This window comes from Lactuca sativa, chromosome 3, assembly GCF_002870075.4.
Source record: "Lactuca sativa cultivar Salinas chromosome 3, Lsat_Salinas_v11, whole genome shotgun sequence".
Lineage (NCBI taxonomy): Eukaryota > Viridiplantae > Streptophyta > Magnoliopsida > Asterales > Asteraceae > Lactuca > Lactuca sativa.
In genome coordinates, this window is record NC_056625.2 from 72,477,959 (window position 1) to 72,492,484 (window position 14,526).

Here is a 14,526-nt window from a genome sequence, read left to right on the forward strand (position 1 = left end):
GCGGAAACGTTTAGGGGTGTAGGACGTCATGTACAATATCACAACAGTGTAATATAATAAACAAGCAACAACATCATCCATTGCATTATAAGTAAGGTTTTATACATGTGTGTTCTTTACAGTTATAGACGCCAAAAATATACAATCAAAATAAAAGACGAGGCTTGTCTGCAGCATCTTCTCAAACCTGTCCTCCGTACCTGTCTACCGGCGACCTGAGAATACAAGTTATTTTGAAAGAGAGTATCAGCTTTAAAGCTGGTGAGTTCATAAGTATATAGGTGTCATTGCTTTGTTTGTGAAAACCTACTATGAATGCCATGAAAACCTTTAAGTGAAAATGTTGAGGTAAGTATGAAATCCCTAGAAAAAACCTTATTTTTTATAAGTATGAAGTGTAGTCTCCTACTAAGACCCAATGTTTTGTATGTATGAAATGTAGTCTTCTACCAAGACCCGAATGTTTTGTATAAATGAAGTGTAGTCTTCTACCAAGACTCGAATGTTTTGTATGTATGAAGTGCAGTCTTCTACCAAGACCCGAATGTTTTGTATGTATGAAGTATTTTTCCTTTGCGTAGACTAGTACTAAAAGTGCTTAGTCTAACTCATCGTTTATGTGAAAGATATCACAAAATAAAGTAAACAGGAAAAATATAATCAGATAGGTGTTAGCCTGAGGTACTGGTGCTAACAAAATGAATGTAAATGTTGACCGGAGGTACTGGGGCTAACATATTACATATAACCTAATGGACATCCGAAGATAGTCCAATTCTTCCTCTGTAGCAACAGCAGGTGGAAGGAATGGTTAGTCCCTGTAAAGGTATTCCTAGTATAAGTATTAACCGTAGGCATCCGTAGATGTTCATTACCCACTATTGCTAACAGATGGGTTCTGGAATGGTTAGTCCCGTACGTATATCCCGAGGTACTGTGGGATATAGGCCCATCTAGGTATCCCGAGGTACTGTGGGATAGGGTCCTTTCTTAAATATTCCGAGGTTCAGTGGAATAGGTAGGAAGATTTACTCAGAAGGTACTGATAAATCATCCCCGTAATGCGAGATACAAGTAATCCTATCAAAGTATACAGATAAGTGTATCTATGGAAAGGTACTTAGGTAATGCGTTTACGTAATCGTGTTCATGTATCAAGCAAGTATATGTAAAGGTACTCATGTATCAGGTAAACATCTATAAGTACTCATGTATCAGGCAATGTGCTAGTATAGACTCATGAATGAACTGACTCATGTTTGATATCTTCTGACTATCCCTATGATAGCTAACTAGAAAGTATGTTGTTGTTCAAGTAGGTTTATGCAAGGTATCTAGGAGCTTTGAAACAATAATATAAAGTGACTTGAAGTCATTATACAATTCAAAACTAATACTTCTGTTGTCTAAGTATTTTAAGATAGAAAACCATTTCACGTAACTTCCTTTGAAATATGTGAAATCTACTGAGTGAAAACATAGTTATAAAATACATGAAACTGATTTAATAACATGTTTGTTCCTACTTGTATTCCCCCCCCCCCCATTAAAGCATTTAAAATCCTTTAAAACATTGATTACGGGGTATGAACTCACCTGTAGTTGGTGATTGGAATGAACTGAACTGTATCGGATGGCTAGGTGTCAAGCGAGAACTTGTGCACACACTACGATCCTAATGAACATATAATCACACATATATGCACTCAATTAGACACAAAGACTAATTGAAAATGTTTAAGATATCTTAGATATAGATAACACTTTATGTAAGTGTTTTAAGCCGTAAGGACTTCATCTAAGCTATTGTGGGACAGGGTATTTGAGTTTAGGGTTTCCAAAGGACCCCATATGAGAGTTTACTCTCCATAAACCATCACACATGGAGTTTACGGTTGTAAACTCTTGAGTTTACGGCCGTAAACTCCCAAACATGTGTGTTTGGTGTGTTTTGAAGTCCAATATGCTTTCTAGACTTATTCTAACCTAGTGGCTATGTTCTTGGAAGGGTTTAAGGCCTAGAAGTACTCCATAGGGGAGTTTACTGCCTAAAGTCCATTTACCCTAGAGTTTACGGCCGTAAACTCCTATGGGTGATGGCTTTTAATTGTTTTGAAGCCCTTGCATGTGTAGGATAGCTTCCAAACTTTTATCTAAGGCTAATAGGGACAAGAGGCACACTTTTGTGCCTTCACTTGGAGTTTACGGCCCAAGATATGTTCCTTGGCCGTAAACTCCTTTCAAGGAGTGATTTTTATGTGTTCTACTCTTCATTCTAGTCCCAAGTATTCAAGGTAAAATGTCTTAAGGCCTATGGTGTGATTGTTGTGCATTTTACACTTAGAAAAGGGGTTTACGGCCCAAGAGAGGTTCTTGGCCGTAAACTCCTATAAACTTGTGATTTTGAAGTGGTTTGGTCCTTCCATTTAGTGGGTACAATTTCTTGTAAAGGGCTAGGGCATTAGGTGTCATGAAAACACCCTTTGGGACCATTTTCATGGAGTTTACGGCCTAGGAGAGTTCTGGGCCGTAAACTCACTTTCTTTTGTGTCATTTGAAGTGTTTAAGACCTTAAGCTACTTGGGGTATTAATCTAGATGCAAGCCTTAAAGTCCTTTAGTCCAAAAACCACCATTTAGCCCTTTGAAATGGAGTTTACGGCCTAAGAGAGTTCTGGGCCGTAAACTCCCAATCTTGGGTGGTTTTGTCTGTGATTTCATGTCCCTCATGTGTTTACCTAATGTCCTAAGGCCTTATTCTAGCATCAATGTCGGTTTTGGCCTTGTTTCGGGAGTTTACCGCCCAAGAACACATTGGGGAGTAAACTCCTAGATCTCATGATTTAGCCCACTAAATCATGTTATAAGCATCAAATATGTAATCTAGCACTACTAGAAAGAGTTACTCACAATCTGGGATAAAACCCGAAGATCTGTCAGAGAGAAAATGGCTTTTCTCTAGTTGGAATTGTGAATAATAAATTAAATAAATTCAGAAAACTATTTATAGTCCTGATATATTTTGACAGAAAATACTTTTATTCTTGAACTTAGACTGTAACATTATGAAACTTGAAATGTCCAAATTTCAAAAACTCAGGAGCACCCACTCTCCTGATATTTCCTAAAGTGTAAACCCTAAGGTACACTAACTTGTTCGGAAAAGTCTGAAAATCACTGAAATGGGACTGACTTTTATTGGATAGATATTGTTCGTACAAATGGAAATTTCGGGTTGTCACAATAACCATTTTTGGTAAAACTGTAAATTATATGGGGTTATATTGCTCTTTGCAGATTCAATGACTTCAAATATTTTGTTGTTGGTTCAGGACGTTATAATTTACTTCAAATAAGCTTAATTTGAGAATCTTGGTGTCATGAACCTTATTTCTTCACATTGCTTTTCCAAATTTTCATGATCTTTAGCCGGTATTGGAATGATGAATTTGTTTTTCATGTATACTTGGTTCTCTTGCAGGTATCTGATATTTTCTTAGATCCCTCCTTTAAAATCCTCTCAGATGTTATAAGTGATAGATGTTATAAGTGATGGGGCAGTTATCAAAGTTTTAGGTGTGCCTTCAGGTACTAAATCCTTTTCCTATACTACCCTAAAGTCGGGTGATGTTTTTCGATATCAAACATTTTCTACTTTACTAAAACCATTTATATGGTGCGATCAATTACATAATAATAGAATATTCCTACATCGACTTAACGATGATTAATCAAAGAAGTAAGTATTTTAGTGACATCACAGTTTCAACAACTAAGAGTTGTATGCCTTCAAGAAGCTATTAATCGAGCTATTCATAAAAGAAAACAAAACAGGCTCTGAATTTTATTTTTTAAATATTGCTCTCATTGTGAACCAACAAGTTCAGTGACGAGGAACATTCATGCTCAAGTGGTACAAATCAGTTGGTTCTTTATGCCACTTGCTCTGCTTATAATCATCAAGATTCAATAAATATGTTGCGCACAATAAACCTATAAGATCACCATGTCGTATCCAAGTGAAGGTTACTATCCGTTTTTTTTTTATTTCCCACACTTAGCTTTTTATATTTGGTATTTATTTCCTATCAGGATTATGCATGTGAAGCTTTGGGACACTCTATCAAAGTCATAGAGGGCTGCAACGGTTGAGAAAAAAAAAAGATTAGCTACAATACACTTTTTTATATCAAGCAATTGTATTTTGGAAAATATACATAAGTATAGCATTTTACTTTCAAATGAATGTTATTTTTATTTTTTTATGTAGCATCATATTTTCGTAACTATTGTATCTTCTTTAAATGTATCCGTGGGTCGTGCTTAGCACGACCCTCAAACATCCTAGTATATATATATATATATATATATATATATATATATATATATATATATATATATATATATATATATATATATATATATGGAAAATAGAAAAATCATAAAAATACATAAAAAAATACTAAGACATCACAAGATTTTTTTTTTTTTGAATTTTTTTATCAAAAAGTCGCAGCATTTTTTACAATTTCGCTGAAAAAAAAATCATTTTTTTTTTGTAAAATTTTTTTTTTCTGCAATTTTGACCTAAAAGTTGTGACTTTTTGATAAAAAAAATTCAAAAAAAAGGTTTGTGATCTCTAAGTATTTTTTTATGCAGTTTAATGATTTTTAGGGTTTTTTTTTTACGGTTTTTTGTTTTCCATAGAACCTATATATATATATATATATATATATATATATATATATATATATATATATATATATATATATATATATATATATATATATATATATATATATATATATATATATATATCACAATTGTAGATGGAAAAACGACATGTACAACTCATATCCATGGACTTTTGTGAGTAAAATGTGAATGGTTGATGATACAGAAACAATAGTAAACAATAGCAGGGCAAGAATCATGGGTTGTAGGGTCGAACAAACACTCAATGCCACAAAACTATTTTCACCCAACTCATATGAGAAAAGACCTGCCAAGATTTTTTGTGCTACTAAACTATAGGAGACCCTTGGATTTATTCTAGTTAGACAAACACCTTGTATTTTGTTCCTGCGGATGAATTAGGCAGTATCAAAAATGAAAAAAAAAAAAAAAAAAAAACACCAATTTATCCTTTGGTTGGCCTATATATAAAGAACCAGTAATTCAAATATATTGTTTAACATAAATGAATAAATGTTTAAATTGAATTAAGTATTTAAGTTGAATGATAAAAACGAAGAGTTTGTGTAGTGCTTTTAAATTTAAACAAAGAGATAACATAAGGGTTTTGGTTTGGTAGGTTAGACAACATAACATAATTTTGATTGGAATATTTGTGAATTGTCATGTACGCTAGTCTCGATTTGTTTTTATCAATAATTTATAAACAAACAACACTTGATAAATTAAGATGCAAAGAATTTTTTTTTTTAAAAGACAAGGAATTAACGCAATTAAATAATTAAAGCGATCGGCAAATCCATATACAAAATAAAGATAGATTTTATTAATCGTAAGCGTCAAACATACGATTTCTGCCTAAAGTTATAGTAGTTCAAGACTTCAAGGCGATCTATTTATATAGAAGAACGAGTCGACCTAACAACTGTTCGTAGATCGTTCCAAAAACACAATCAAGTGTCTAAACATGCTTTTGACCTTGAAATATAAATAACATAAGACTTTCACAACTGGGATTCCACTGGAAAGTCTCAATTGTGGAAATAAGATCAAAAGAAATTAGACTTCATAACACAACATAAATAACCTCAATGGATTAACTATAGAAAAATCAATCCATCGATTTATTGGGACCTTGAAATATAAATAACACAAGACTTGTTTGTCTAACGTATTATAGTTTTCTTCTCCACGCTAAAACTAGAATAAAGATGTAATCTTTGTTTGGCAATCTTTTTGTGAACATATGCGTTTATTCCTTGACTAGTTTATAACCCGTGGAAACCACGGTTATAAAAGTAATTAAATTTTCATAATAAAAATATATAATTATTAATCAATTGTTTTAAATAAATGATTTTAAATAAATTATTAATTAAGAGATATATCAAATTTTTAAAGTTATTATAACTTCAAATTTAACATATAATTAGAAAATATAAATTTGAATTTTGAAATAGTTGCCTAATATATTTACATGACACATGACATAATATTAATGAAGACTTGTATTAGAGTGACACTTGTCACAATAAGATTAAAACTATTCATTTATTAGAATAGATATTTTATTGATTATCCATAATTTTACTCGTATGAACTATGTAAACATTTTCTTTTTCATTACACTTATTTTTTTTTACAATATATTAAACTCTAGAATGCTCAATAAAACATTAATTAAAAAAAAATTAAACTTTGTTTTTTCCTGTTGAACTTCAAATTATGTCAACTAAACATTCTATCTTATTTAATTATTCCATTTAACAATATAGATTCAATGCTGTTACAAATAAAGTAATTTTGAGAATAAATTAAAGGGAAGAATTTGAGAATAAAATTAATAACTAGTCTTAATAAAAATAAATATAATGAAGACATGCCCTTATGGCTAAAGCAAACATTAATATTTTGGATGACGTTTAACAAAATTTTATGCAATAATTACGAATGTTTGCGATTTACGTATCATGTAACAGTAAAATAGATGTTTTGAATACAAAAATGTAAATGGAGACCCCTTAATTCGTGTTGATTTAGGCATTATGGCTGTTACTCGTTTCGTGTTGTATTAGCGTTGATCAGATAACTGGATCCACCGCCATATGTTGGCCTAATTGAGCTTAACGCCGCCAGCATCCCATCCGTTGTGGGCAGCGCACCACCACCGAACTGTTGTCCGTTCAATAGTGCCGTTTGCGCACCAAAGTTCATAAGATGTAACCCACCACCGACGTCTTCGTCGGAGATGCCATTAAGATTAGTCCTTGAAGACCCTCTATTATAAAGATTACTGTTATGGTTATCATTGCTGCTTGTATTACTGGTAGACGGAAAATTCCACGTAGATTCACCTGAGAAAGCACGACTAGAACGCGTATCAGGGCTAGTGCTACCACTGTTACGGTTTCCCATCATTAAAAACGCAGCCGTCGCCGGAATCTGATTGTGACACGCCGGGATCGTAGATTGCGTCATGTAGTTAGATGTAACGCCCATTTGAATACTCCTTGGATCTAAGCAGAACTCATCGTCTTTCGTTACCGGTGTTGCAAAGTGTGACGTTGACGTCGGTTGATTTGTGACGAAGCTAAGACCGTTCCTCAGGTAAGATGTCGGTCCGGCCATGCTCGTGGAGCCGGATCCTCGGAGAGAGATGTTAAGTGAAGTGTAGTTGGCGGGGATTGTTCCGGTTCCGGTGGCGGCAATGACGGAAGGTTCTGCCTGTTGGAGCAGCCACTCGATGGTCTCACCATCGGATTTGTGTCCAAGCTCTCGTGTCAACTGGAAGACTCTGGCGGCACACACGGCGGGCATGCGGATACGGCGGCCTCTGCCGTCGACTTTCGTGTGTCTGTCTTTTGTTGTTCCTCTTTTTTGCAATGGCTTTGCTTTGGGAGCTGGCTGCAGCTCCGTCGTGGAATATTCTTCGCCATTAACGCCACCGGATCTTTCTTCAAGAAGTTGTAATGGGTGGTTTTGGCGGTGGAAGGGAGTTTGATCTTCATGACCTTCCATTATCAGTTATGAGTGTGATTTCCTGAAGAACGGGGATCGTTCTATGGGATTTTGCGATTTTCTCTCTCTAGAATATATATGAGAGGTTGTCGTTAGCAGCAAGCTTTAGGCAACGAAAATTATTAAAGTGCTTCCAGAAAAATATATACGCCCATTCTTTTTTTAGTTAACATCAAATTATATATATATATATATATATATATATATATATATATATATATATATATATATATATATATATATATATATATATATATATATATATATATATATATATATGTTCAGGTTCTTTTGAGACCATTCTAATTTTGTAAGACCATGAAACTAAATCTAAAAATAATTTTAAAATTCAAAATAAATGGAAAAATCTAAAAATTCTTTTCTTAAATATTATTTTCTGAAATAGAATTAACTAAAAAAATAAACAAAAAATAAAAAATAAATAAAAAAATTCCGTTTTTTTTTTTTAAATACGTGAAATATTCTAATAGAATATTACACTGACATATTCTAAAAAATAATTTTAAAATGCAAAATAAATAGAAAAATCTAAAAATTCTTTTTTAAATATTATTTTCGGAAATTGAATTAACTAAAAAAAATTTTAAAAAAAAATAAAAAAATGCGTCTCACGGTCTCACAAAATTAGGCCATCTCACATGAACCTAACCCATTCTCAACCTTTTTTTTTCTCAATTGAACCTCTCATATATATATATATATATATATATATATATATATATATATATATATATATATATATATATATATATATATATATATATATATATATATATATATATATATATATATATATATATATATATATATATATATATATATATATATGAGAGGTTCAATTGAGAAAAAAAGGTTGAGAATAGGGGAATCATTCTCAGCCAAGCATTTATTTTCGCCACAAAAGTCTCTAACGTATCGGCGGAAATGGGAAAGGAATGCACACAGGGCCTCCCTTAGTGTATTATGTGTTAGGATAGGGCTTAGGGCCCCCTTTAATTTCAATCCAATGTCCGATTTTCCAAAAAAAAAACTGTATCGCAGAAATCACGATCGGTATACAGCACACCGCACACGACGATTAAAATTCTTCTTTTTCTTCCTTCTCCAATCGATTCAAGTCTTCAATCCACTAATCCAGGGCCGGCTTCTTGCTTCTTAATTCTCCAATCGATTGAAGCAGGGAGCAGGGTTATCGATTCAAGGGCTTCAATCAAGTTATCATTGTTGTCTTCAGTTATTCTTGGCTTCTTGCTTCTTAATTCTCACGGTCTCACTTCTCCAATCGTTAATTCACTCACGGTAATACACAGTTCATGATGAAATAGTTTTTTTGCTCAAGATATTAGATATATATAAACGAATTTGAACCATTCCTTTCTTCATTAATCTAAACAATTATGTTCTTGAAATGCTTTAAACACCATTATAAACACATAATTAGTTTCCTAAGTTTTCCATTTTTAATATATTTATTCAAAAATATATATGTTTGGAGGAATTAAAAGAGACATAAGGGGATGAATTGAAGTACTAACAAGGGAGGTCCCATGGGTAGAAATCTTAGACATGAAGCCTAGGTATGACTCTATCGATATGTTGCAGTAATCTGGTGGTGCCTTGTATCTTATGCTTTAAATAAAAGGTTTCTTATGCTTTAAATAAAAGGTTATCAACTCTTCTTCTGTAGGGTAGAATCTAATTGGGGTTAATAGAATAATAACCAATTAATTACCTAATTGGGGTTACATAAGAAGGTTTTTTTTCATAATAGATCAACCTTATTTGCAATCTAATGAATGATTTTTTTTCATAATATGTGATAGTACATGTTTGGTTCCTAATTATTGGCAGAATCATGTGGAATTGCATGTAAGATTTCAATTACATTTGTATATAATTGATGTCATTATAAATATAGCATACAAAATAGAAAAAGTTTTCAATTAGATTTGTATTTTAATTGTTTTTGGTTTTATCCAAATGGCATGAATGATCAAAGTTGTTAATCTTTTCAATTTCTGATTTTTTATTCCAGATTAGAAGATTCCATTGTTCACAGATTTCAGATTGGCTGATTCCATCGTTCACTGATTCCAGATTAACAGGTTCCATCGTTTTTGAGCTTTCCCTTATCTCAGGGGCGGTATAATCCTAATCCATATCTTATAAACTTATAGTTATTATTAATCAAATAATTAATAATCATGTCAAAGAGAAAATACGAATCCGGTGCTTCAAAAAGGAAACGAAAAATGCAAGAAGAAGCTTTTATAGATAAACAAAAATGGTCGTTTTTAAAATATTTAACTATAAACAAAAACATTGATAATGAACAACAACAAACTAATGTTGATAATGAACAAGAACAATCTAATGTTAATAATAATGATCATGAACCAATTAATATTGAAAATGATAATGAACCAACTAATACTGAAAATGGTAATGAACAAACTAATAGTCAAAATAATAACGAACAAACTAATATTGAATTTGAGAACAAACAAACTAATAGTGAAAATGATAACGAACAAAGTAATATTGAAATTGATAACGAACAAACTAATAGTGAAGATGATAACACACCTTTAAACATATATGATCCAAGTAGATGGAATAATATTAGTACTAACTTAAGAGATTTAATCGTAGAAAAGGGTCCTATTAAAATTTATGATTTTAAATTTCCAAAAGATCAACATTCAAGAAGCTTTACTATATCTCTTTATATGCAAAAAATACCAAATGGAGAAAAATACGAACGAACATGGTTGGTTTATTCCATAGATGTAGATAGAGTTTTTTGTTTTTGTTGTAAATTATTTAATGTGAATACATCTACATGTTCGTTAACACATAAAGGTAATAATGATTGGAACAATATTTTTAGTATAGTAAAAAGACATGAAGCAAGTAATGGACACATTCTTAATATGAGGTCATGGACTGACTTAGAAACTAGATTAGCAAATAATAAAACAATTGACAAGCAAATCCAAAAACAAATAAATAAAGAAAAAGAACATTGGAATAACGTGTTAATAAGAATCATTGCTATAGTAAAAAATTTAGGAAAAAATAATTTAGCATTTCGTGGAACAAATGAAAAGATTTATGAAGAAAATAATGGTAATTTTTTAAACTATAATTGAAATGATTGCAGAATTTGATCTTATTATGCAAGAACATATTAGGAGAATTAATGAAAATGAAATTCATAATCATTATCTTGGACATAATATGCAAAACGAACTTATTAGTTTATTAGGAGAAGAAGTTAAAACTAAAATTATTAAAAAAGTAAAAGATGCTAAATACTTTTCAATAATACTTGATTGTACTCCTAATACAAGTCATAAGGAACAAATGTCAATTATCTTACGATGTTTAGATCTTTCAACCACTCCAATAGAAGTTAAGGAGTACTTTCTAGGATTTTTAGTTGTAGATAATACAACCGGTAAAGGCTTATATGATGCTATAATTGATGAAATTAAAAATATAGGACTAGATATAAATGATGTTAGGGGTCAAGGTTACGATAATGGTTCAAATATGAAAGGAAAACATCAAGGTGTACAGAAACGATTGTTAGATATTAACCCTAGAGCATTCTACACTCATTGTGGTTGTCATAGTTTAAATTTAGTAATTTGTGATATGGCTAATTCATGTGAAAAAGCTAGTGAATTTTTTGGAGTTATACAACGTATATATACGATATTTTCTTCATCAACTCAAAGGTGGAAAATATTACAAGATAATATATCAAACCTAACACTTAAATCATTATCGCAAACTCGTTGGGAAAGTAGGGTAGAAAGTGTAAAAGCAATTAGATTTCAAGCACCACAATTAAGAAAAACACTTTTACAATTATCTAAAAATTATGGAGATCCAAAAATTAAAAGTGAGGCTAAATGTTTAGCTACATATGAACTTGAAAACTATGAATTTTTATTAGGAATGATTATTTGGTATGATGTTTTGTTTGCTATTAACACTGTTAGTAAAAGCTTGCAATCAAATGATATGTGTATCGATGATGCTATAGATCAACTAAATGGACTTTTGTGTTTCTTTGAAGAATATAGAGAAAACGGATTTGAAAAGGCTTTAGATTATGCAAAAGAATTGGCTTTAGAAATGAATGTAAAACCAGAATTTCGTGAAAAGCGTATCATTCAAAGAAATAGACGATATGATGAAAATGTTGCTAATGAAACTATTAAAACTCCTATTCAGTTATTTAAAACTGATTACTTTTTATATATAGTAGATAAAGCCATTACTTCACTTAAAAGTAGATTTGAGCAATTTAATGAGTTCAAAAATATTTTTGGTTTTCTATTTAGTATAGAAAAATTAAAATCATTTGATGAAAATACTTTAAAAAAACATTGTTTAAATCTTGAAAAACTTTAAAGCATGATGATAGCTTAGATATTAATGGTTTAGATTTATTTCATGAACTAAAACTATTAAGACATATTGTACATTTAGAACGTGATACAATTATTAATATACTTAATTACATTAAAAAGTTTAGTTCTTTTCCTAATGCATATGTTGGCTATAGGATTATGTTAACTATTCCTGTAACCGTTGCTTCTGCCGAAAGAAGTTTTTCTAAATTAAAACTATTAAAAAATCATTTAAGATCTACAATGTCACAAGAAAGATTAAATGGATTAGCAATTTTATCAATTGAAAAACAGTTACTAAAAGAAATTGATTATGAAAATTTCATTAAAGAATTTGCATCTAAAAAAGCTAGAAAAATTAACTTTACGTCATAAAATATATTCACAAAAAACATATACATAAAAAAAAATTTAACTCCGCCATTTGTAAACTTTTTAGTTTATTATTACCGGTCCCAAGCCCGGATAAGGGAGGAGGGTTTATAACATTAACTATAGTAAATGTCAAAACTATGCTAAGTATTACCTTAATATATATAGAAACATAGTTTTTTCGTTTTTTTTTTATAATAATTTTTAAAAAGTTATTTTTATCGAAAAATGATTTTAAATATACCAAAATTCGTGATCTTTTATTCTCTACAAATAGACATTTATATTGATATAGTTTTAAGATAAAATAAAAAAGTTATTTTTTTTATATTTTCAGTTATCGTTATGCATAAGTGAATAAAAATGAATCTAGTTTTTACTACAGTACATTCGTTATTCATTTATGAATAAAAACTATGAATAATTTTTTTTACAATTTAAGTATCATTCATGTATTAATATAACATATATACTAAACATAATATATTCATATTTAAATATTAGACGATGCATTCACTTATGAATATTACATAGTATATTCACTTGTGAATGTTAGATGGTATATTCACTTATAAATATTATATGATATTTTCATATATGAATATTATATAGTATTACATGGTATATCACATGAGAATAGTACATAGTATATTCAATTGTGAATATTAGATCGTATATTCACTTATGAATAATAGTTGGTATATTTATATATGAATATTGCACAATATATTCATATATGAATATTACAATGTGTTGTCAGAAATATATATAATTTTTATATATTATTCACATATGAATAACATACAGACTTGCATATTTGTTTTGTGTTTTAATAATCACATATTGATTCAGGTGAGAAAACATATTCATATACGAATATAACGTGATAATTTACTTTATGCATTTCATCAAACAGTTGGAGTGCATACAAGTTAACTTTTTTAAAAATATGATAAATATGGTACTTTGACTACTTAAATCTTACAAAATAGTAGATTAGTGGAGAAATATATGAAAATTTCAAACAAAAAATGATTTGATCTTTTTCTAACCTTAATTTCGATGTTTTATTTGATGAACGATGTTGAATGAATGATACGAATTGAATTTTTTGTTTATTGTCGATGATGTTGTTCTAATGATGCTGGGAGTATAATTAATCGTAGATATTAAAGATATGTTCGTATTCAAACAGAATTGAAGGTTGGATTGAAAGAACAAAAAAAGAATGAATTTCAACTGTTCGTATTTGTGATTGAATGATATTATATCATATTTACAAGTTTGCCACCGTGTCCTTTATGTTTAGAGGCTAATTAAATGAGTGGCTGAGAATGATTCCCCCATTCTCAACCTTTTTTATTTTCTCAATTGAACCCACCTCTCTTTCTCTCTCTCTCTCTCTCTCTCTCTCTCTCTCTCTATATATATATATATATATATATATATATATATATATATATATATATATATATATAATAGGTGTGAGACCCATGTACTACATGAGTTTATTTAAAAAAACTAAATACAAAATTTTAAACATTTGAAAAGTATGAATTTAGAAGAAAAGTGAGAAAATATTGAATTCTAAAAATTAAAGTGATTTTTTTTCTCTTTTAAATTTAAACAATAATTTAAATAAATAAAGAAAGAAAATTAATGAATCTTTAATTTGGTAATTTTGAAATTAGAAGGAAAGTTTATTAATGAAATTGATATGCATTTATTGTTGAATATAAATACTATTTACAATTTAATAAAATGAAAAAAAATCATAAAATGACATGTGAAATATAAATTAATTTAAAATGACCACAAAATTACATGTGACAAAATAAATGAGAATGTGACATGTGACAAAAAGATCTTTATTTATTTGGAGGGATTAGAAAAAGCAGTATATTAGAAAGAGAAAAGAAAAACTCAAACAAGAAGGTCGAGCAAAATAATTATAAGAAACAGTTTCAAATGGAAAGGAAAGCTCCAAAACAACCTA

The 14,526-nt window shown here is 30.0% G+C and overlaps 1 protein-coding gene across 1 annotated transcript; it reads right to left on the reverse strand.

The window, feature by feature from the left end:
* Positions 1–6,564: 6,564 nt before the first annotated feature.
* LOC111879127 (transcription factor TCP15) lies at positions 6,565–7,862 on the reverse strand. The gene has a single exon (XM_023875603.3). It carries the CDS (start codon positions 7,711–7,713, stop codon positions 6,748–6,750), a length of 966 nt encoding a protein of 321 aa, XP_023731371.2. The 5' UTR covers positions 7,714–7,862; the 3' UTR covers positions 6,565–6,747.
* Between the last annotated feature and the right edge of the window lie 6,664 nt (positions 7,863–14,526).